This window comes from Leptodactylus fuscus, chromosome 6, assembly GCF_031893055.1.
Source record: "Leptodactylus fuscus isolate aLepFus1 chromosome 6, aLepFus1.hap2, whole genome shotgun sequence".
In the NCBI taxonomy this organism is placed as follows: Eukaryota; Metazoa; Chordata; class Amphibia; order Anura; family Leptodactylidae; genus Leptodactylus; species Leptodactylus fuscus.
Genome location: NC_134270.1, coordinates 49630533 through 49656598, shown reverse-complemented (window position 1 = coordinate 49656598; position 26066 = coordinate 49630533). Strand labels below are relative to the sequence as shown.

Below are 26066 nucleotides of genomic sequence, written 5' to 3'. Positions count from 1 at the left end.
CTGTGCCTTTTAGGGTTACCATGCAACTTAAATTCTGTGTTGTTTTGTGTAATGGAGTTACACTTCTTTGAATTTTACCAGTGTGAGTTGGAGTCAGGTTGGCAATTGGTACACCTGGATGGCAGTCTGCGTTATGCTAAACTGTGCGCCACTTTCACTCACATACAAAAGTCCCGAAAATTCTTTACCAAAAACCTTTCCAGGGTGAAGGATCGGTCGTATGTTGCAAGTGCCGTATAACACTCGTCCTCAGATAACAGAGTGGCACATTCTTCTCATTCTTGATTTCCACAGACTAAACAGGGCAGCCATTCTTCCTCCTAAACAGAAAAGTGTAACGCACAGAAAGCTTTGTAACGTAGCCCAGGTATAAGAGATTTACAGAAAACATACAAATGTGGCTTCACTATACTGTGTGCAGATATATGTTTTTTATCATAGTCTTCTAATATTCTCAGTATATTTGTTTGCCATTTATAAGTGGCCAACTCTTCTTTTTTGAGGTTTTAGTCTACAAATTTTTGCTTTTTTTGGTTTTTCCCCCCCCCAGAGACCGTATGCACAACAACAGGATGTGTTACCGCAGGTATGTACTATCATTTCATAATTAACCCCTTCATTGCACGGTGGAATGTTTCATTAGGTTTCATTGTTTAATGAGCTTGTTTAGTAATACACAGATATTTAATTAAGTCGAGATACAACATAGATCTCCCTTGTTCTCTGTACAATACAATTACCTGCAGGAGGAAAACTCTGTCGCGCCTCAGAAACTGTGTGCTTTATTGGTTTCGTTGGAACTTTGTTATATTTATTTTTTAGCTGCAAGAATTATCCAGAACATGGACCCATCTATAGAACCTTGCACTGATTTCTACCAATATGCCTGTGGTGGTTGGTTGAACAAGCATGTAATACCAGAGACTAGCTCCCGTTATAGCATCTTTGATATTCTTCGAGATGAAATGGAGATTATTTTGAAGGGTAAGAAAGTCAGCATACCACAGGTAACATGGGCATTTGACCAAGTATACCACAAAGTTGGTTAAACAGGAAAAATTACCTTTAATTTGGTATCTATGGCCGGTCATTGGATGTGTAAAGGTTGGACCCTTTGTCACAATCTCTCAAACATGGATATGTCCCCTGTTTAGGACTCTCATCCATCTCCATTTGACTGCCAAAAAGAAGACGAACTTCTTTAATCACCAGTTCTAACCCAATGGAGATTAAAGAGGCTCTCCTGTTTGTACCAAGAGGAGAAGCATTGCTTTTAGGGGAAGATCCCACTCTAATATTGTGGCGTATTGGGATATTGTATGACAGCAAATGGAGTGACTATGGCTCTATAGCACAGAACTATGGGTAATCTGGGTAGTGCTATAAAGATTCTTTGGTATGTCTCTGATGCCATGATGCACATAAAGGGTGACCTAGAATCACTGACTTACTAGAATACTGACCTAAAGTACCAAAGGCAGGTACTCTACAACTTTGTCACCATATTCATCAGCATTACTTTTGTATGTTGTAAAGGTTTACTGGAAAATTCTGACCAAGATGACCGAGATGCCTTTAAAAAAGCCAAAATTTTGTACAAATCCTGCATGAATGAAAGTAAGTAATACAAATTTATTCACAAAATGTATTAGAATCTTTGAAATATGGTTAAAAGAATATTTACTTGTACATCCTACAGAATGACTTGGCAACAAAATAAAAAACCTGCTTGTCTGAGCAACTAACTAAACGGAACTGACAACCTTACTATACATGTGGCTTACTTCAAGCCATAGGAACAAAACAAGCACAATATTGTCTCACCGGACACAGGATTACAGGACACACCACACACTTCCTTTCACCTCAGGGAACTGCACTGCAACGCAAGAGTTGCAGCCTTTTCCGGCCCAATAATGAGCCTGGGCTGAGGCCTACTCTAGATCTGCCCTGGACCACACATATGTCAGAAACCTGGGGCTGATATATCTGGACTCCAGCACTCTGCCTGTCACCTTCTCACAAGTCATAGAACAGGGCAGTATTGCCATTTTTGCATATAGTGAATTTCCATATTTGTTATTTTTGTATCCTTGTGATCTTTCATATCCGCTGCCCTATCTATATTACTTCTCATCCCTCCTTTACTACAGTCCTATGTCCATTCCCAGTTATCCTTTCCTTCTGAAGCCCTGAAACACTTATGACACGATGTCTCAAGCAGTACGTTTTTGTCATCATCGTTTAATTGCAGCTGGTTACATTAACGTTGGCAAAGTTCCACTGGATTGGGCAGTTTTCCATCCATTGTAGATGGTAACAAAACACAGATGGCTTCTTAGAGTTTACTATACAGGTGCATTACTAGTTTCAAACTATTAACAGAGCATAAGCGTTCAACACCACCTAATTCCAAAAGAACGGAACATTTTAAGGGGAAAAAAAGCATATGTTAATTTTTTCAGTTTAGTCTATATATAGCATAACTACACAAAACAATGATTCATTTTATAAAACATGAGTGTACATTCTGATACTGAGCAGCAGCTTGTATTGTACTGCAGAGCAGCATTCACAATTCAGCTAGTTCATACTGTAAATTGTCAACAAGATTATTCAAGAATTACGATACTGCCACACAGCATGACTATAGCTCATAACTGACTGTGTGATTTTGCCCTTACCATGCAAATGGTAACACTATACTGTCTGGAATCTGGGTACATTATACTATGGGTGGTACATAGGGGACACTATAATATGTGTGGGGAACTCCCCCATATGCCAGACCCAATATGCCCATAATATATCCATCCTCCAATATGCCACTGGCCTGTAACTCAGAATTATTATATGATACTTTGTATATTAATGCTGTAATGGTCAATTTTCAAGTGATTCATTGGGCAAATACTGAAACAAACAGCCTCAAAATCTCACCTATATGATCCAGGCTGACCAACAATTTAAAGTTATTCAGCGCATGCCCACGCAGTGACTTATTTCTAATACAGGTTCCACAACAGGTGCTGTTGTGACACCTGCTTCTTTGGACCGGTACATACAGCCAGACAGGGACCTTTTAGGTGAAACATTGGGGTAGGCAACTTTACGCCAAGCATTCTTTAAGGCTATTTCACACAGGACCGCGTATATTGGTCCTGATTTTGATGCGGGAAGCCGTGTCAGAATAGGACCAAAATGTGTCTGCCGCAACTGTCACGGCTTCCGACAGTCGCAGCTTCCTGCTCTGGAGTAGGCCCAAATGAATGGACCTAGTCCGGAGAGTGCTGTTGCGAAGCAGACGCCGGGGCTGAATCAGCCGCGGAATCCGCCTGAAGAAAGGGCAACTCGCTTCTTTTTTCCGTGAGCTGGAACATACCGCTCACGGAAAAAAGGAAGCTAGCGGTCTACATAGTCCTCTATTGTGAGGGGGCGGATTCTGAGGTGGATTCTGAGGTGCCCCGTGTGAACGAGCCCTTACATTTTTAGTTTTAGCCTGGATTATCAGTTTAAATTGCTCGCCAAATGCCCCAAACATAACTGGTGGGCATTTTTGTTTCTTTATGAAGTTATCATAAAAGCCTCTGATATTTTATATGTCTATTGTTGACTAGATCTTTGGAAATCCATAGGCAGTCTTGTACAACGAGTTTATTGTGAACATGTTTGACATTGATCTCTGGTCTTCAACTAAAGAAAGCATTCTAGTATAATACAGAAGACAGTTATTTCAGTTTATTTTGGGATTTGTCCATCATGTTCCAGCCAACACTGATAGACTTTTGTACTTTTGGCCATCTATTGCTTTTTTAATCTCTGATCTGAGGTATCTTACAACATATTGATCTGACGTCAATGTATAATGTTTCCACGCTGATTGCTGTGTCTTTATGTCCAGGTCTGATAGAACAGAGAGACTCATTACCTCTTTTAGAATTGTTAACTGTCGTTGGAGAATGGCCAGTGGCTTATACAGATTGGAACCTCACCAAAGGTAACACTTAGCACATCGCTCCTTCCTAACAACAACAATCTCATGCAAATGCTATTTATCATAAGTGAAAGGGGATGAAGCCAAATTAGAGGGCAGGTCTTCAGAGACCAGACCAATGTTTCATAAGGGCTTTGAACCTCGTTAAATAAGAAACACAACTTAACTACCTTATTGCGCTGCTGATTTACGTTCTGTTAATGCTATAAATTCAGCACAAAGTTGGGCAATATGACTTCAGTATTCATGTGCCGCAACCCTGAGGGAGGAGACCAGAGGATGGGAGTAGCAGTGGCAGATTATGTGCCACTTGCTAGTCCGAGCACACTCAACCATATACCCCAACCCCGCTCCTGGGCTGGACACTGCTGAGGGGGGTCCTGAAGCACTACTTGATGGTGGTGGCAATAGTAGTTTCCCCCAGGGCACTTCTAGTTGGAAAGGAAAAGGGACCTCTGTCCTCTGAGCCGGTGTGATGGTGTTGGAGGGGCCCTGATGGTAAGGTAGGCACGACTCAGGAAACTAGGGTTGCAGTTGAACAGAGTGAGAACTTTATTGCAGGAACTGGAACAGGTACAACAGCAGCTTCCAAATGTGGGTAGTAGTAACACAATGTCCAATCCCCCTGAATTGGTTATAGGAAGGTGCCCAAGCATGTTACAGGTTCTATGGCAAACTTATCCAACTACTCCTCCTCTCATGCCACTACCAGATAAGGATGCTGGGAATAGTGGACAGGGACCTGGTTACCTTCAGCTTAAGCCCAAATACGTTACTCCTGTCAGGGCCCTCTCCTGCTCCTCCTGGCATGGTGTCCAAATGTCCAGACAGCAATACTCCCTTTATCAGGACTGTCTCTAGATGAGCCTGGGGCAGATAATAATTCTACTAGAGGCTGTGTATGCGACCATTGAGGCCCAGTCTCAGTGCTAACTGCAGGGATGCTCTTAACACTGTCACAACTACACACACCAGACTAGAACTGAACTGACCTGACCCTCAGCAGACACCCTGAAGACCTAGTTGATGCACACTTGAGAAAGAGTTTTACCTAAAACGCATTATGTGTTACACCTCTTTGAAATAAAGATTTATTCAAGTTGGACCAGCACTCCATCGCCTCATTTTTTTGCAATCTTCTGGATTACCCTGAAGACCTAGGTCTCCTACAAACCCGCCCAGTGGCCTGTGATTGGCCAGGGCTGAACCAAGGCTAAAGGTTTGAAACACTGGGGGGGGGGGAACAATAGGAAAGCTGCATAGAAATATATACAAGTAACATAGTACATAAAGGATGGGACATACCAACTCAAAGCAGTAGCACTCTGGGATGCTGCACATGCCTGTAATGAATTGATTTGGTAAAAAAAAATTTGTAGGATTTTTCTAATTCTGAAATGTTTTAGTTTATTTTTTTGTTCATGCCTATTGTTTTTATTTTTCATTTTTTCATTATTTGACTAACTAAATCTTGTTTTCATAGAGTCCAGTTGGAGTTTAGAAGAAAAATTGTCCCTTTTGAACCACAGATTCAACAAAAGAGTCCTTGTTGACCTCTTTGTATGGAATGATGATCGGGAGTCAAGCAAGCACATCATTTATGTATGGCAATGAGTTTTCATATTTTATTTTCCTCACTTTCTGTTCTACAGTAGTTTATATAAGATTTACAGTGGGGTAAAAAAGTATTTAGTCAGTCACCAATAGTGCAAGTTCCACCACTTAAAAAGATGAGAGGCGTCTGTAATTTACATCATAGGTAGACCTCAACTATGGGAGACAAAATGAGAAAACAAATCCAGAAAATCACATTGTCTGATTTTGTAAGAATTTATTTGCAAACTATGGTGGAAAATAAGTATTTGGTCAGTAACAAAATTTCATCTCAATACTTTGTTATATCTCCTTTGTTGGCAATGACAGAGGTCAAACGTTTTCTGTAAGTCTTCACAAGGTTGGCACATACTGTTGTTGGTATGTTGGCCCATTCCTCCATGCAGATCTCCTCTAGAGCAGTGATGTTTTGGGGCTGTCGCTTGGCAACACGGACTTTCAACTCCCTCCAAAGGTTTTCTATAGGGTTGAGATCTGGAGACTGGCTAGGCCACTCCAGGACCTTGAAATGCTTCTTACAAAGCCACTCCTTCGTTGCCCTGGCGGTGTCCTTTGGATCATTGTCATGTTGAAAGACCCAGCCACGTTTCATCTTCAATGCCCTTGCTGATGGAAGGAGGTTTGCACTCAAAATCTCACGATACATGGCCCCATTCATTCTTTCATGTACCCGGATCAGTCGTCCTGGCCCCTTTGCAGAGAAACAGCCCCAAAGCATGATGTTTCCACCCCCATGCTTTACAGTAGGTATGGTGTTTGATGGATGCAACTCAGTATTCTTTTTCCTCCAAACACGAGAAGTTGTGTTTCTACCAAACAGTTCCAGTTTGGTTTCATCAGACCATAGGACATTCTCCCAATACTCTTCTGGATCATCCAAATGCTCTCTAGCAAACTTCAGACAGGCCCGGACATGTACTGGCTTAAGCAGTGGGACACGTCTGGCACTGCAGGATCTGAGTCCCTGGCGGCGTAGTGTGTTACTGATGGTAGGCTTTGTTACATTGGTCCCAGCTCTCTGCAGTTCATTCACTAGGTCCCCCCGCGTTGTTCTGGGATTTTTGCTCACCGTTCTTGTGATCATTTTGACCCCACGGGGTGAGATTTTGCGTTGAGCCCCAGATCGAGGGAGATTATCAGTGGTCTTGTATGTCTTCCATTTTCTAATTATTGCTCCCACAGTTGATTTCTTCAATCCAAGCTGGTTGCCTATTGCAGATTCAGTCTTCCCAGCCTGGTGCAGGGCTACAATTTTGTTTCTGGTGTCCTTTGACAGCTCTTTGGTCTTCACCATAGTGGAGTTTGGAGTCTGACTATTTGAGGGTGTGCACAGGTGTCTTTTTATACTGATAACAAGTTTAAACAGGTGCCATTACTACAGGTAATGAGTGGAGGAAAGAGGAGACTCTTAAAGAAGAAGTTACAGGTCTGTGAGAGCCAGAAATCTTGATTGCTTGTAGGTGACCAAATACTTATTTTCCACCATAATTTGCAAAAAAAATTCTTACAAAATCAGACAATGTGATTTTCTGGATTTGTTTTCTCATTTTGTCTCTCATAGTTGAGGTCTACCTATGATGTAAATTACAGACGCCTCTCATCTTTTTAAGTGGTAGAACTTGCACTATTGGTGACTGACTAAATACTTTTTTGCCCCACTGTATCAAGTAATTTCAGTTGTTCATAAACTGAGACTGTAGAAGATCTGCAAAGTAAGGCTAGGTTCACATCTGCGCTCGGTGATCGTTCGGAGATTACGTCCTTTATTCCGATAAAGTTCAAAAGTTCGCCATGGAGCCCCGCCGTTCCTAGTTACGCCACTGCTGTTCAGTACTGGGTGTTCACTGGTGAATAAAATACCTTTATCAGGTCTCAATAGTGTTGATATTTTGCTGGTCCGATGGATCATGGATCTTGTAAATCATGTACATGTATATACACGCACTTGCCACAAATGGTGGTATTCTTTGGAGGTTTCTGTATGCCAATGTGCTATCACATGTTTGCACAGAGATGCCACTGTATGCAAAAAAAAAAATAAATCATGCCATTTATCGTTGTAAACCATCTAGACACAATTTTCCTCCATTAAAAATGCCAGAATAGACTGAAAACTTGTATCCTTGTATAAGCTTTCATGGAACACGGGCACAAAAATGGAGCACAGAATACAGAGCTGTGATTCGTCCTGATCCTTCAATCAATGTGCATGAGGACTAACTGACCATACCCAGTTATAGCCAAGCTACGAGCAAAACATTTTATTATCTTTCCAACTTTAATAAAAAAAAATACTGAACATATTTTTTTATTTTATGTTTTGCACGGAATCTTGAAATATTAAGCAATTTACTAAGCAAAAACACCACAGAGGAATTCAGAAAACACTAAAACCCCCTTTGAAGATTTTTAATGGCCATAAAGAATATTAGCTGTTCTAGTCCTGTGATGCTTTCCATGGCTAGACGCACCTTGTCCTAATTGATCTAGTGTATGATTGACAGCTTTATAGATGGTGGGTCCATGATACTGAGCTCGTCTTATATAAGTTAATGTACTGTGACCCGGCCGGTGTACATACATCTGCTCTAGGTCATGCTAATGGTAGAATAGGACTCTCAGGGCTAATATAATACTTTCATGCTGCAATAAATAGCATTGGATGATTTTTAAACATTGCCATATGCAGAGAGAAAGTTTTATAACAAATGCTACGAGTCTAAAATAAGACTGGAAAAAGTACAGCACACTTCATGAATTCTGTAATAGCTCAATGTATTATTGTGAAATTACAAAACTCCAATACACATAGATGAATAATATGGCATACCAGTGGAATAATACATTAATATAAAAAAAAATGCCCAAGCATATTAAAAAAAAAAATCCATAAATAAAAAAAAAATTATTGTATCATGAAAAAGATTATAATTCATTTATGATATATACTGGGCAGATCTCAATAAAAACATGATGATTGATATCGTTGACTTCATGTGCTTGGGCCTCTTCTGTTTTTTATTGATGAACGATTATGAGAATTCGAGGTGTAGCTTGACTTGGCAGTGGAATAAAAGATTTGCCTTTGGACATCTTGTAGAGCTTGGGCATACGAAGTACGGAGCCTTAGAATCAAGGTCACCAAATCAGTTAAAGAACTATTGTTACCCTTAAGGTCTTTATTGCGCCCCTTGTGACCTTTATCTTTCTTAGTTGGTCTCCCAGTCCTCGGAGGGTACTTTTACAATAGAGGGGGGCCAATGCAGTTGTCAGTCTAACCTGGTAACCTCCCCTGACAATGAGTTTCTCATGAGAAGATACAACCCAGTATAAAAATTCTGCTGTGATACGTTACAATCCATAGGTTTTACTAACTGCTAGAATGTGGACAAAAATTAGAAGTTAGAGTTCACAACTTGTAAGAGGGGTATCTCTCTAATCCTCACTTACGTAAAAGTGTAGGTGTGCACCTTATTGGTCCTTATGTATAAAGGTCTGCAGACTGTTTATTGGCAATGTCACCAGAAGTTGCCAGTATTAGAGCAGGAGATTTCTGGAAGCGTTGTGGGGTACGCTATGAAACTGAGCATAACAGGGGCCAAAGGAATTTATAAAAAGGGAGTTTGGGGCCAATAACAGTGTCCATGGATCATATTACAATGGTGTAAGCACAGCATGCTTGTGTGCAATAAATTCACTATGGAGTGCTCCATGGCATGTAGGCAGAGCTGGACCATGGGAAGTAAGAATCTTTTTTGGCCAGAGAGAAAGACCAGAGTTTCCAGAATTCCTAAGAGGTGCTTTACAAGCAAACACAAGCATTTTGGCAAGGATAGAAACTGCTGTGTGGTTTGAGAGAAGCTGGTACAGTTTGGGAGACTTGCTAATCCAGTGAGGCTGCGGTAGCCCAAATTCTGACAGTAACTACCGAGGAGCTGTCCAACCTTAGGCCTGGTGTTGGGTCTGGTCGTCGAGTTAAAATGGGCAATATGAATTCCAAAAGAAGTTGACGTCTACTTTGGGAATCTGTTGTTTTAGGAACCTAATGTTGTGTCAAACCTTGGCTACACTGGTATTCTGGTGATCCAGTCTGCTCCTGGCAATAAATATATAAAACTGTTGCTCCCACTCTATAACACTATTAAAATGTAGCATTATCCTAACCTCCTAGTAAATAGTGACTATGACTTCTTGGTATGATCTATATTACTGTATTATCGATTACTACATACTCATGTATTAATAAAATCCTAATTGTGTTTTCAGATTGACCAGCCCAGCCTTGGGATGCCTTCCAGAGATTATTATTTTAACAGTGGAAATTATCAGCGGGTGAGTGGGTTTAGAAATAAAGTAGGTAAAAAAATATTGGGTAAAAAAAATCAGATCCATGTCATGGCTGTAACATCCAAACCTCATGTGGTTAAAATGGACCAAGTTTAGATCACCTAGAACTCTATTAATTATCTTGTACTGATTCCGGTGTTACAGCTTGTATTATACCTCAGAGCTGCATTCATAATTCACCAAGTTCTGCAGCTAAGATCTCCTACAATACCTAAAAATCATCCTTCACATTGCGATTGTCCATTTTGAACAGTCTCTTTTAGGACATACTGAGCTTATATCAGGAGACCTTGCTCAATACACTTTATTGGCTTCAGATGCATCGATTCCATATATCAAGACCATAGATAAAGAAAGGTACACGCTAAAAGAGTCCAATCTACCTAATCCCAATAATAAGAGCTGATCGTTGCTTGCATAAAGGATCAGCTGAACTCATGGAGACCCCTTGAATTAAAGGAATTTTTCCACCATATTGGTAGGATAAGCCTTTATTTAATATTGGTCGAAGTCTTCCCTCTGGGCCTCCACTGATTCCTAGAACGAGGAGTATGTCTGTGAAAAACCACAGCAGGTATCTCCATTTGTAACATTCCCGGTAACCATATGAATGCTCTTTCTAGTACATAGAATTTATTTGTTTAGTCCCACGTCCCAGTGGAGCTTACAGATTACTCTTCTCCTCAAAGACAGACAAATGCACTCACTGAACTCTCTTCAAGAGGGTAAAATAAGCCATTACCAATATAAAACCCATATGTTTCCCTATAGATTAGAACGTCAATGCAGATGGCATATTGGTTAGATTCAAGCCTATTATAGTACATGGCAATAATCCAATCCTTGTGCCAGATTTCAATGTTATGTTCTTCTTCATGTTCTTCCTTGGCCCTTTCTTGTAGTGGTTCCTTTTAGTGTTGCGGTTCAGTCTGTTTGAAGATATAAAATAGTGGGAATCACGGCATCCTGTGGATAATAACATCTTCACCCAGTGGGGCTTACTGTCTGGCACTATAAATTACTCAATGAGCAGAGCAGATTCTTGATAAAAGCCATATGTATTGTATATTGCAGTGAAACTACTCTCAGACTTTATAGAACTTTTTTCTCTCAAACAAAGACTTCAATTTTGTTTGTAATTTAACTGGAAATTGCATAAATTACCATCAAAATATCTTTTGTCACATCGTGTTATACATAATGTAGCGTGGAGCCTTCCATAGTAGGAAACAGGACTTTTGTGACAATTTCCTAGAGTGAGGTCATATGGCTGTAATGACGGCAGTTTTGCAATTCTTACTACTCCCACTAGGCACCATCCTCTGTCCTTTGTTTCCTGCTTGCAACCCCTTCTTCTTCATGTAGCCATCTTTGTGCTACTGATACATCTTGGCCTGGCCATAAGGTGGACGCGCCTTCCCTCCCAGCAACTTGAAAGTTTAACATGCACACCAGTGAACCCACCAGCCAATCCCAGAATGCCCTGGTCTATCTGCATAGTTCTCTACACGGTATCTCAGCAATACATGCCCTTGGATATCCAGTTCCTGTGAGAGTCTTTGTTTGCGATCCAGCTTGATCTTCTGTTCAGTGACTTTGGTCTGATTATTGACTCTGATACTCTTCATCATCTGCTCTTATTCTATGTATGAAATTTTAGTTTCCCATGTGCTTGAATTTCTACTGGCTGCTCCTGGCCTTCAAGCCAGACTCAACCATCGTATTGCCTGACCCCCAGGTGCTTCTCACCAGTGTCTCTATGGCCTTTGGATCAGCTGCCATCTACACCAGGATTACACCTATAGGAAGCAACCTGTTGGTTCCCTGCAGCAAAGACAAAACCCCTGTATAGGGGTTAAAGGGTGAATAAATTAGACCAGATAACGCCCTTAGGAGTAGCCCAAAGTTAAACTGCTTAGGAGGCACAGTGGTTCCATGATCCACTGTCCATTACAATGGCATTGTCTTTTATTTGCCAATGGAACCTTCAGGAGACTGCTTCTGATCACATTTATCAAGACAGGACAGCTATACAAGTCCCCATTAACAATAAGTCACATGACCATCGATCATAATTTGGGGTATAATGGATCAATGTCCATTAGCCTTGTTAGATAATGTGACCCCTCTGGTGCTGATGCAATATCAAGGAAGAAGTTATTACCTGATAAGTGTAATAACTGGACAAGTCTATACTGGGCTTCAGTCTATGTGCTAAAGAACACTTCTCATACTTCTCAGGCTAGTAACGTCACTGAGATGACGCACTGGGATGTGGCTGATCCATATCCTAATGAAATACTGATATGATGATTACTTTTCTAAAGAGTTGATATAGGTTTCTCATTCACATATCTTTCTAATTATATGGACACTACAGACCAGTAGAGGGACGTAACTATAGGGGTGTAGTGGTAACAGTTACCACCAGACCCTGGACCCTCTACCACATAAAATATACCACTATTGTAAATGGCATTAATTAAGTAGGGGCCCCATTAGAGATTTTGCAATGGACCCCAGTAGCTTCAGTTTACGCCTCTGGACAAATATACGCACTCTATATAGTAAACATACAGTATTTATCATTTGAACAAGTCCATTTCATAGAGCAACCAACTAGTACTGGAGGATATAGATCCACCACGGTGCTTTGACGCTCAGTGTCACATCCAATAAAAAATGACCTCTGTTTGTCCACAGATTAGAGAAGCCTACCTCCAGTTTATGATCACCATTGCTAGAATGGTACGAGAAGACAAGAACCTCACAAAAGATGACAATTACGTGCAAGAAGAAATGGCTCGTGTGATTGATTTGGAGTCCGATATTGCGAAGGTGAAGATTATTTACCAACCGTTCATTATCTGGAAAGTTTTTTCTCACAGTGTGAAGGAAATATCATAATCCTTTATGTCTTTTAGGCTACAGCGCCTTCTGAGGAACGGAATGATGTCACCTTGCTATACAACAAAATGACCCTCACTGAGTTCCAGCAGAAGTTTGCAATAGAGGTAAATTTAATGGAGAACAGTGGTGCAGTTATGGTTGGCATGGTATTGGACTCATTTTCAGGTCATATTTTTACTTTATTATACCATGATAGTATGAAAATATATACTGTCATTACTGTTACGTAATTGGCGCTCTGCATTTTAGGATTTTAATTGGACCAGCTTCATACAAGAAGTCATGACTTCTGTCAGCATCCAGCTCCATCCTGAAGAGGAAGTTGTGGTCTATGGGGCTCCTTATCTACATCAGCTCAAAACAATTCTCTCCAATTATTCAGCAAGGTAATTATTCTTTGTATATTTAGTTTTCACGCATTTCTGTTCAGAGACAGTATTTAGCCCAGCCACTCATGTCATGTGTGGACCCATTGTAGTGAGTAAGGGTCTTCTAATGTGCAAATAATCTTTGTCTTTGAGGTATTTGATGGTTGACTGCAACACTGTATATACTGTATTCTGTATACATAGTTTGTATACAATTTGAATATTTTGTAACAGTTCATTTCCATTGAGTGCATTAGTAGAATGCTAGTTCTATAGAGATGTCAGGACCACCCTAGTATAAAATGAGAGCCTTGCAGGGGACCTTGCAGAGAATTAACTCAATGAGCCATGCTAAATAATGAGTATAAGGCTAGAATTTATATGATGTGCCTAACATAAAAAATTTAACCTTCTGTGCTTATAGTCTTGGCTAAATAAACCTTCACCCTTTTGTGTATACAGCTACTATGCGGACCTATGTTTATATGATTATATGACTGATCCTGCAGTAATGTGTGACTGTCTGCCATCTGCCCTATCCAATATTTGTATGTAAGCATTTGTGGGGTCAGAAGGAATTGCGCCTGAGCGGGATGGTAACTTCAAACAAATATATATTTCATCCTTTTAAAACAAAGTATTGTGGTTTTGGTGTCATATTAGATTATCAACTTTGATATGACACCAAGATCATAGTTCTAGCTGTAAAATTTCCAGAAGAATGAGTGGATGAAAACACACTGGGAAATGAGAACAAATGCATACACTATCAGTATACCCATTATTCAATGGCATAACTAGTATTGGCAGGGCCCCATGGCGAACTTTTGAGATGGGGCCTCCCTCACCCTGAAGACCCCCATCGACTGACCGACCTTCTTCCCCCCCGCATTCCTGCACACAGTGCTATGCCCCATAGTGGCCCCTTCACACAGAATGATGCCCCATAGTGGCCCCTGCACACAGTATGATGCCCCATAGTGGCCCCTGCACACAGTATTATGCCCCATAGTGGCCCCTGCACACAGTATGATGCCCCATAGTGGCCCCTGAACACAATATTATGCCCCATGGTGGCCCCTGCACACAGTATTATGCCCCATAGTGTCCCCTGCACACAGTATGATGCCCCATAGTGGCCCCTGTACTCAGTATTATTCCCCATAGTCATTACTATTCTCCATAGTCCAGTTCCCTGCTGGAGTAACTCAGACTATGGACTCTTAAAAAAAATCTGCAGCGGTAGTGGCCCCCTGATGTCCCGGGCCCTGTGGCAGCCGCTACCACTGCTACCCCGGTAGTTACGCCCCTGCCATTATGGATTGTGTTTCCAATAGCTGATTCCTCTGGAATTTGGTCATATGTGTGAGTCTCATCCTTCATAGCACTTCAAAAATACTCTTCTATGTTTTATAATTCCATTTTTTTGGAACCCCCCCAAACCTCAGCTTCCCTGCATTATACACATGCCCGAACACCCCAATTTTGTTTTATTTAAAAAACAAGGAAAGATTGAAAAATATGCAGGATTTCACAGAAAGGAGACAAAACATGCTAATAAAGTAGATTCTAAAATTTATTAATGACACAAATACTACCACAAAATCTAAAGTTGTTGTAAAGTTTAGTTAGGACAAATTCACACAACTCATTTACAGCTGATTTTAAGGCAGTTTCCATGTCTAATCAGCTCCAAATTCCATCTAGAATATGATTCCACTTGAAGGCCACAAGAGTCACTTAATTATTCAGGATATCAAAAAAGAAGAGCCCTGCTCAATCTTCCTGCAAATTTTGTGGCGTGAGACTCAGGCCGATTAGTCTCATCTAGAGATGAGCGAGTAGTATTCGATCGAATACTACGGTATTTAAAATATTCGTACTCGATGGAATACTACTAGCTATTCGCAGTAAATATTCGATTCAGAACCAGTGTTGATTGGCAGAATGCTATATATAGCATTTGGCAAATCAAAGCTGGTTCTGCAGCAGGCTCATCCTTGCTAGGAGCAGGCAGCTTGCTGTTACGAGGGAGCTGACTCTCTTTCTCATAGGAATGAATTGTCCAGCATTGATTGGCCAGTGTACAGCATTCGGCCAATCAACGCTGGTACTGCTGGAGGCTCGTCTGTGAGGAGGTGGAGTCTAAGATTGGACCACAGCAGTCTCCATTGTGGTTCGATCTTAGACTCACCTCTTCACAGACGAGCCTCCGGCAGAACCAGTGTGGATTGGCCGAATACTTTACACTGGCCAATCAATGCTGGCCAATTCATTCCTATGAGAAAAAGTCAGCTCCCTCGTAACAGCAAGCTGCCAGCTCTCTTCCGACTAGCAAGGATGAGCCTGCTGCAGAACCAGCATTGATTTGCCGCAGGCTCATCTTTGCTAGTTGAGAGAGCTGGCAGCTTTCTGTTATGAGGGAGCTTACGTTTTATCAGCGCAACTGCAAGCACTGTGCAGTTAAAGCGCATGGACCCCATAGACTATAATGGGGTCCGTGTGCTTTTACTGCACAGCGCTCCTCCTAAACACTCTCCTCCTGCTATTCGTGGACTTGGTGACTCTCCTTTAGTCGAATAGTGGTTTCCCCTGAAATGAGCATTTTTTCCCATAGACTATAATGGGATTCGATATTCGATCGAGTAGTCGAATATTGAGGCTCTACTCGAAACGAATATCGAATCTCGAATATTTCACTGTTCGCTCATCTCTAGTCTCATTATGTCTGAGCATCAGCTGTGCTTCAGCTTTCCAATACAGGATACACAGGAAAGCTGGAGAAGAAACTTAGGTAGAAGACTCCTTCATATTCCTCTACACTTTCCTCCATTTAAACCAAGCCATACACTTTAAAGTAAGTTTGTCTTTGTCCAGTCATCCAAAACTGGTCCCTACCCTTCTCACTTACCATGTCTCTTGGTGGCTTCTTCTGTGGTAGAAGAGCCTTTTGGCCCCCTTAGGCACCAGGGCCCGGTTGTCATTTTTTTGCACATTTATTATACATATGTTTTATGTGGTCGTATCATGTTGTGTCACTGGATAGTTGGCAAAACTGTATAAACTGAGTATAATACCCTACTCAGTTTGTGTGTCTAGAGTCAATCTGATTTATCTCACATTTTACTGCTTTATTCCAAGGTTCTACACTGGGCAACTCAAGGTTAAACACCGTCAGTAACTATAATAAATTGTGCTCCTACCACCCCATCTGTGTTGATAGTTTCTAAATTCTAATTACAAATTCCATTTGTCTTATTGACCTGTAATAATAGAATTTTCCTAGTATTAGCTGTCCGGCGGTGATTTATGGTTCATTTACTGTTTCTAACAATAATTTATTATTTTTGCTTCCCACAAGGCCACATTTTTCCCTACAACTAATTATCTTTGTAATAACTTGTCTTCACTTTTAATAGACTCATGGTTTCTGATATACATTGTGTCATAGGGCCCTCTCGTGAATTAAGTTTCTTCCAGGAGGTCCTAACAACCTTCGAGACTTGTGTATTACTGTAGTATCAAGTGTACTATTTCGGCCCACGCTTATGGTCAGAAGCCACTTTCTAGAAACAAGTTGTTAATCACATAATCCTGTTAGTTAAACACATTTTTTTGTAAAGTAATTTAGGTTTACTACAGAAAAATTAAGACTGTAGTGTAAATAATTGCATAATTACTAAGTTATGGAAATGGAATATGATATACTGTGGGTACGGAAAGAATTCAGACCCCCTTAAATTCTTCACTCTTTGTTTCATTGCAGCCATTTGCTATTTTATTTCTCATGAATGTGCACTCAGCCCCATCTTGACAGAAAAAACAGAAATGTAGATATTTTTGCAAAACTGAAATATCACATGGTCATAAGTATTCACACCCTTTGCTCAGTATTGCGTATTTGCTCCTTATGAGCTAGTACAGCCAAGCGTCTTCTTGGGAATGATGCATCAAGTTTTTCACATCTGGATTTGGTGATCGTCTGCTATTTTTTCTTGCAGATCCTCTCCAGTTCCATCAGGTTGGTTGGTGAATGTTGGTGGACAGCAATTTTCAGATCTCTCCAGAGTCGCTCAATTGGGTTTAGGTCAGGGTCAGGGTTTGGGTCAGTCAAGAATGGTCACAGAGTTGTTCCAAAGCCACTTCTTTGTTATTTTAGCTTTGAGCTTAGGGTCACTGTCTTGTAGGAAGGTGAACCTTCAGCCCAGTCTGAGGTCCAGAGTACTTTGAAAGATGTTTTTTTTCCAGGATATCGCTGTACTTGGCCGCATTCATCTTTCCTTCAAATGAAACCAGTCATTCTGCTGTCCCTGCAGCTGAAAACACCCCCATATCATAATGTTGCCACCACCATGTTTCACTGTTGGGATTGTATTGGGCATATGCATGAGCAGTGCCTGGTTTTCTCAACACATACCGCTTAGAATTAAGGCCAAAAAGTTCAATCTTTATCTCATCAGACCAGAGAATCTTCTTTTTCATAGTCTGGGAGTCCTTCATGTATTTTTTGGCAATCTTTATGCGGACTTTCATATGTCTTGCACTGAGGAGAGGTTTCCTTCGGGACACTCTGCCATAAAACCCCGACTGGTGAAGGGCTGCAGTGATAATTGATTTTATGGAACTTTCTCCCATCGCCCTACTGCATCTCTGGAGCTCAGCCACGGTGATCTTTGGGTTCTCCTTTACCTCTCTCACCAAGGCTTTTCTCCCATGATTTCTCAGTTTGGCTGAACAGGTCTAGGAAGAGTTCTTGTCGTCCCAAACTTCTTCCAACTAAGGATTATGGAGGCCACTGTGCTCTTAGGAACCTTGAGTGTTGAAGAAATTCTTTTGTAACCTTGGTCAGATCTCTGCCTTGCCACAATTCTGTCTCTGAGCTCCTTGGGCAGTTCCTTTGACCTCATGATTTTTATTTGCTCTGTCATGCACTATGAGCTATGAGGTCTTATATAGACAGGTGGGTGCCTTTCCTAATCAAGTCCAATCAGTTTAATTAAACACAGCTGAACTCCAATGAAGGAGTAGAAGCATCTCAAGGAGGATCAAAAGGAAATGGACAGCATATGAGTTCAATATGAGTGTCACAGCAAAGGGTCTGAATATTTATGGCCAAGTGATATGGTCAATTTTTCTTTTTTAATAAATTTGCAAAAATATCTACATTTTTGTTTGTTTTTTTCTGTCAAGATGGGGTGTTGAGTGTACATTAATGAGAAATAAAATGAACTTTTTAGATTTATAACAAATGGCTGCAATGAAACAAAGAGTGAAAAATATAAAGGGGTCCGAATACTTTCCATACCCACTGTATAATATAATAATAAGCTTATAATCATAACTCAAGGTTTTAGGTTTTGTTGACTAACATGGAAAAACATTTTTTTGGATAAGTTGCATTATGGCCTAGCTATATATCAAGCAAGTGCTTTGTATCATTTACTATGGACAGTTATGGTTAGAGTTTCCCTTCAATAACCTGATCACAAAGTCTATTACTCCTATGAAGCCCCAACAATAGGGTCTAATCTGCAGAGGGAATCATTAGCAGTGGCATACATAAAGGAAAGGTGAATGTTAGGGAGCTTTCAGGTGCTGCTTGACACCTCACACATCTAACCTTAGGACTGTACACAGCCAGATTTCCACTGTCCAAAGTGCCGATCAGCAAGAAACATATTGATCAGCACTCGTTTGCATCAGCCTGATTACAGTAGCCGATGCAAACTAAATTGGTTGAGGAACGATCTCTACTATACGCCCCTCCCATTTGACTACATTGACTATCGATAGCACATCCTAGGTAGGCCTCATTCATATAACCGCATCCTTGAAAAAGACATTGAAAGCTGCCTTTTTCTCGGACAACACCTCAACCTGCTCATTTGTTGATGGAGTGCTGTCTATGGTTGACTCGTTTTTCATGTCTCTGAAAAGCTGAACAATATTTTTATTTCATTATATTGGGGCCTTAAAGTTACGGAACACAGATGTGAACCGGGCCTTTGAAGTAACTAAGCCTGAGAAATGGAAAATGAAGCATTTTGTTAATAAAATATATCACAAAGTTTCTTATATTCACATGCACTAATAATTTATAAAAGTCGCCATATAATTGGAGATAGAATCTAATACCTACTTTCTCTCATTCCCTCCAGCACTTTGCAAAATTACCTAGTTTGGCGTTTGGTTATTGATCGAGTTAGCAGCCTGAGTAGACGCTATAAAGACGCAAGGGCCAACTACAGAAAGGTGAGTTACAACGTTCATTTATGGCAATGTTAGTTTTTATATGTAATGACACAATAGAAATATTGGAACTATAAGTTAATACATAGTTTGCTGCACATACTAATTGGCCTTATCAGTCTTCAGACTTTTTCAGTCCCTTGATCCTAAGAAAATACTTTAGTTGAAACAAGCTTTGCATTTCAGATCCCATCAGATGATTCGAAGTAATCATTAGGACCTAATTTTTTTTTGAGTAAAGATGTGTGTGTATATATATATATATATATATATATATATATATATATATATATACTGTATAATCAACATTCACTTTGCCTGGTTCATTCAGGAGGCATTGAGTCTTAAAGGGGTTGTCCAGTTTCAAACAAATATTGAAAGACAAATGTCATTGTTGGTGCAGTAATCAGAGATCTACCTATGCACCTGTGTATCCATCACATGACCATGGAATGTATATCACATGACTATGGACTGATTTTTCTATGTTAGAAGTAAGCTGAGAGAATAACATCAAGCTGATATCTAAAGATCTTTGAGGAATTGAAACATTAAGTATATTGGAAAATTATATAACTTTTGATTATTAAACCAGTAACATTTGTTTCTCAATATTTGTCTGAAACTGGACAACCCCTTTAATTCACTGGAACAAGTCTGAACCTTGAATATTTTGATCAACTAGGTTCCAGCTCCTATACTTTGGTTTAGGTTAAACAATAACATATCCCTTTTGATACCAACAAGTGTAGAAGGAAATCTTTGTCCTCAGAAGAACCCATGATGACTTCCTGTAAGGTATGAACTTTAGTATTCTAACCATCTTGCCTTTTTGCAGCGTGGGACAAAAACAAATCCTCCTAAGGAACTTTGAGAGGGTCTGAAATTGTAGATGATGCCCCTGGTCAAATACCAAACTGTGTGAGCCACACTATTACCGTTGATAATGCTATGCAATATCCCTAATCTGTATAGGACATGGAGTGATGAACTATTGTGCTTATAAGTGGGGTGAAGTGACTTGGGTTGTTTTGTAGGCTTTGTATGGGACCACATTAGAGGAGGCTCGGTGGAGGGAGTGTGTCAGCTATGTCAACAGCAACATGGAGAACGCTGTCGGAGCCATGTATGTCAAGGAAACATTTGCTGGTGAGAGCAAGAGGATGGTATGTAACATTCACACTATCCACCTGTAAACAGTATACAGCACAAAACTATTACTAGCCATCAATAGAACGATCAATAATGGAAAATATTCTGAAAGTCTTGAGTTGGTAATTTGTAAAATTTCCAAGACTAGCCACGACCAGCTGTATGTGGCCAAATCTGGAGTGGTCAATTCCTCTATAGCACTACCAAGGAGATTACACATCCATTAAAATCAACGGCCTGATGTCAATGTAATGTCCAGACAAGCCGACTTCTCCAGAGCAAGCAACAACTTTGTAGCTACTTTCCGTAAAAGGTTCCCCCCATTCACATAAAAAGGTTATTTCAATGTGAGATCTCTAAACCATTCCAGGTGGAATCACAATCTGGTTTACAATTAATAGTTTGGACACTTTGTGACACTATTGACCCTTACTCGAAAAGGACTGGGGCTTAAAATGTGAACTGTTGGGCTTTTTGTTCAAATCTGGAAGATGTTTCATTGTGTTGTGTTGTATATTTGAAAGCTGCAGAACCTTTCATCTGACACTTAAAAAATTCTAAGGAACTAAAGCTATTTTGATTCTTTGTTTTTGTATTTTCTTGGTTTATTCTCATTAGTTCCGTTTTGTCTCTGTTTAGAACACATTGATATATTATGATGATAATTAAATGTTCTAGCTTTGGCTTGGTATCTTTTGTTTTTGTTTCTATTTTTTGCTGTGTTTTAACTCTGGGGTATTGCAAGAACATTTGGCCTGTACATTGGATATCTCAAGAATTCTGTTTAGCTCCTAGACAGCTGTGGAAGAGTTTAATAGATAACAGCACAGGAACAGAAGTCACACTTATACTATAGATGTTTTACGTGAATGCATTGTTACATATCTTATATAATTTGATTTTACCTTCTGTGTATTAAATTTATTGAATAAATGAAAACATAAGTCACACTAGATACTAAGCATGTAATGTATGTAATGCACGTAAAATCCTAAGTGGGATTTAAAAACTTCTGGGTGGGTTTGAAAAACTCAGTTAGGGTTGGAAAAATACTGGTGGATATAAGTAACTCCTGTCCAAGGTAAGGAAACCTCTAGAAATTCCTAGATACGATTTGGTAAGTTATCTATGGAGTGAATTAAATGTTTTTTTTCCAAAACTGCTAAATTGTTGGCCTAGTCTCAGTGGGGTAAATCATATTTACCTTGTCTTGCTTTATGATTTGTGAAATTTGGAAGGCACAACATATTTATGTATTCATCTAGATGTGCACATTTTTATTATGTTTCTTCTTCAAATATTCTAGATCAGTGACCTCATAAATAAAGTCCGTGAAGTTTTTATTGAGACTTTGGATGAATTACAGTGGATGGATGAGACATCAAAACAGAAGGCTCGAGAAAAGGTCAGTTAGTATCCTCAATGAGATCACATATACAGGGGTGAACGTAGCCTCTCTGCTGCCTGAGGTGACCTATAGAAAGTCGCCCCTCCCCTTAATAGCAGACCCAGCGATCTTTGGCTCTGTGATGGGCCCCCCTAATTAAACATTAGGCAATGTCCCCACAAACTGATCAAAAAGTCCCCTTATTTGGCCCACACACAGTTTAATGCCCCCTTATTGGCTCCCACAGTTTCTTATCTCCTTTAGTGATCACACATATATTGCCTACTTTACCGGACCCTACACGGTATATTGTCCCCTTTATTGGTCCCCACACAGTATATTGCCCCTATTACTCTCGAACATAGTCTCAAACATAGTATATTGTCCCACACATTACAGTTCCCTCTTTATGGCCCCTACGCAGTGATATAGTTAGTCTTAGATTTGACCCGAAACCCAAAACTTCTGGGGTTGATCACCCACAAAGCACTATTATACCCTTGGGTCTTGTCATATCCTAAAGTATAATAAGGGGAAGCCTGAGGGAAGTAAGGACAATTCAAACTTATACTCAACTTTCCTGCAGCAGTGATGGAGGATATGAAAGTTTTGCAGATTGATTGCAAAGAATAAGGACACCTCTTTCAATAACCCATACCTCCTCTCCTTGCCAAATTTATGCAATTTATTTATTAAATTACTAGGCAAATTTTCTAGGCAATTGTCCATGATAACACCATCCATATTCCAAAAAATCATTGCCATCATCCTTTTTTTATAAGCAATGACAGTGGAGATGAAGGATACAGAGGGTTTCCATACCATGCTTTGCCTTTTGGTTTCAGGATCAGAGTGATGGATCCCAGTTTCACCAACAGTAACAATTTGGGACCAGAAAGTTTCTGGGTAATCATTTATGGCAACCGAAGAAGCCATACAGACCATTAGTGCTTTGATCATTTAATACCATTCTTAGTACCCACTGTATGCCCATCGTACCTTTCTCATCGTCCCTGAACTGGTTAAGAACAAATCTACACTTCCAATTGAAAAGCCTGTTGTGTTAGAAATTTATTGCACAAACACGTGTTTGATATTTTCATCTATGACAGAGCGTGAAGGCCGTCCTGAATTTTCTGCATCCTATTATTATTATTATGATTATTATTGACCCATCCATAAGGTCATAATGGATTCATCAAATGTGTTTTCAGCCCTGTAAAAATGGTAGCCATGATGCCAGTCTGAACACTAAGTGATACACTTACAGTATGTTCAACAAAGAGTATAGAGAGTCACTAGATTGATCCTTGCTCAGTTGTCCATATTGACCACCCATTTGTGACATTGACAAAAAAATTGTCACGACTCAACAAAAAAAAGTTTTCCTCTACTTTGGGTCAATGGAACCTGGTTAAGTGGTTCTTGGATGAGAACCTTCTAATGGACCCTCTGAACAGAAACCCAGACATAAGTTTCAACCTAGCATTAGTTGTAGTAACCCATCATTGCCAATACAATGTATAGTTCTAGTGCAGTCAGACCCCCACCAATCTGATATTGATGACACTAAGGGTAGGTCATCAATATCAAATGCCTGAAAACCCCTCTAAGAGTTCCTCATAATAAAATCAGAAAAACACAACACTGCAAATACAGAATAAACCAGACGGACTAATGGCACATACAGCAGGTGTTTATTACTTTAAGTAACATTATACAAATTAATTTCTTAATTGGAGGATTCATCACATCTCGTATCAAGAATTCTGATGTTTAAACAATGAGACAGTGATAAATGAGCACATTCTGCTTCTCCGGGTGTGTGGGCTCCTTCTGGCTAGCTCTGCTTTAGCATCAAGATAGGTCCTGTTTTGGAAATTCTCATAAAATTACAATATCAAAACAAGAAAAGAAAAACAGCTCCGCATGTAGAAGGTTTACATTCCTAAAATAATGATCAAGCGTAGTGAACGCTAATAATAACTGATAATCTCCTTGAAATGGACTGCAAAGTGAATCTGCACCCTTCAACACTATGTCCTTTTTAGGACCAATATTCTGTGCTGATTACTTTCTAATATATCTTTCTAGCTTTGATTTTCTAACATGGATCTCGAAATACTGTACATGGACATCCAGGACCGACACAGATCAGCAGTCAGTCCATACATGCATAATAGAGATAAAGTAGATGGCTTCATTCTCTGTGTTGTGGCCAGACAAGATTATGCAGATCAGCTGCCATGCTCTTGAATGGGGTCAGGGGATAATCATGCACATCAGGGAGAGTGTGTGCCTACATACATGCTCTTGAATGGGAACTGAATTGCAGTAATTCAGCACAGTCACTACACATAGAACAGAGGAGTTTGCTTCCGGCTCAGTGTAAGACATACTCCAATGGTCGTATTTTTACTAGATAGAGTACAGGTGCTATTAAAGTCAGAGTCAGGATATAACAACTTTGTCTCACTCACATGAATATCACACGAGGAATTATTGTAACTGAGATTATCCGTAGATGTGATTATTTCCACTATGTAGATTGTAGATGTAGTCTATGAATGAGTTACATACACAATGAGTAGCGCCATCCACTGGCTTGAGCCCTGCTGTGTGCATGAAACATACCCTGACAATGTTATTGTCTTTAATATTTTATAGGCACTGTCAATTAAAGAGCAAATTGGTTATCCAGACTATATTCTGGAAGATCAGAATGATAAATTGGACCAAGAGTCGACATCAGTAAGTACTTACTGGGATGGTTCTGCTTATCCTTCAGAAGTAGCACAGACCCAACAATGGGGGTAAACTGTAAGTACAGCATTCAAGGAACATCTGAGAGAGACTCCGCCGTCCCACAAGTCTTGCCTCTATCACAGCAAACTGAAGCAGATTACCTAATACAGTTATAAGGCTAAGAGCACATTGGGTTTGATCTGCTATGGGATATCTGCAAAACCACACAAAATGAATTGGTTTTTGCCATAACTTTCAGCCACAATTCCCAGGTTGCACACCTGACTTTCCACCTTTGCATTGTAAAGCTTCAAAACTGAAGTCAGACTTGCAGCATTGATTGCATGCTGCAGGTTCAAAATCCTCAACACAACACACTTGCGCTGTGGCGTTTTTTTTGTATTGTGTAGATGTGTATTGTGATACTGTAAAATGACAGTGGTTAGCCTCTGACGATTGTGCCACAACTAAACTGCTGCAAACCTGCCCCTATGTGTCCCCACCCTACAAGTAAGACAGTGCAAACTTACACTAGGTTCACACTAGCATTGAGGTCTCCGTCTCTTGGGGCCACTGGGGTACCTGAACAACAGAGAGCCGGTTTGCAAAAAAAAAAAGTGATTATTCCTCCAGGTTTCCATCCTCAGCCCCAAGAAGCTGGACAGGGGACGGCCTACTGGCATATAATTTGAATGGGTTTTTAAAGGTGAGTGCCGGTATCCGCCTGCGGCCTCTCCATGGGGAAACCGTTTTGTTTGGACATGCAGGACTTTGTGTCTGGACAAAAAAATGGTTATCCCAAAAGAGAGGGCACAGGCGGACACCATCAGTCACCTTTAAAAACCCATTTAAAAAAACCCATCCCTTGTCCATTTTCTTGAGGCTGAGGATGGAAACCCCATAGAATGGCACAGGGCGGACACCGGGCACAAGTGTGAACGTTCCCTCACACACACATCGATGGACCCCATTGATTCTACTGAGTTCCTCTGTGAAGGAACGTTCCCCGTTGATTTTCAGTAGTTTCTGCGATGGAGTCTCAGCCTTAGACTACATAGTCATAAACTGCAGCAGATTTTTCGAAGTATCTAATACCGAATCACACATCCTAATCCCGCCCCCTTCTTATAAAACTACTAACCATTTCTGGATAAGCCCCATCCCTTGACAGACAAGCCTAGAAAAGTTTCAGAAAATGTCTAAAACTGTTAATAAATATTTGCTAGTTTTGCTCCTATAATCTCAATTGTCTATAAAGTTCCCAATGTTATGAAGCAGAACTTAGTTGTGTTTAGGGGTC

The 26066-nt window shown here is 40.2% G+C and overlaps 2 protein-coding genes across 4 annotated transcripts in view; one reads left to right on the top strand and one right to left on the bottom strand.

Annotated features, from left to right (window-relative positions):
- Positions 1–26066, bottom strand: part of ZBTB45 (zinc finger and BTB domain containing 45) — a 500250-nt gene that overhangs the window by 63641 nt on the left and 410543 nt on the right. The gene's annotated exons all lie outside the window — the stretch shown is intronic.
- Positions 1–26066, top strand: part of MMEL1 (membrane metalloendopeptidase like 1) — a 142250-nt gene that overhangs the window by 101127 nt on the left and 15057 nt on the right. For 2 of the 3 annotated variants that reach the window (XM_075279935.1, XM_075279933.1), the window contains exons 3-15: positions 551–586; positions 823–984; positions 1537–1617; positions 3902–3997; positions 5478–5596; positions 9875–9940; positions 12659–12793; positions 12880–12969; positions 13115–13251; positions 19392–19485; positions 20520–20648; positions 21941–22039; positions 24689–24772. In XM_075279935.1, the coding sequence (XP_075136036.1) occupies positions 551–586; positions 823–984; positions 1537–1617; positions 3902–3997; positions 5478–5596; positions 9875–9940; positions 12659–12793; positions 12880–12969; positions 13115–13251; positions 19392–19485; positions 20520–20648; positions 21941–22039; positions 24689–24772 (1328 nt within the window). The remainder of the gene's footprint in view (positions 1–550; positions 587–822; positions 985–1536; positions 1618–3901; positions 3998–5477; positions 5597–9874; positions 9941–12658; positions 12794–12879; positions 12970–13114; positions 13252–19391; positions 19486–20519; positions 20649–21940; positions 22040–24688; positions 24773–26066) is intronic. The other variant, XM_075279934.1, reaches the window with a different exon arrangement.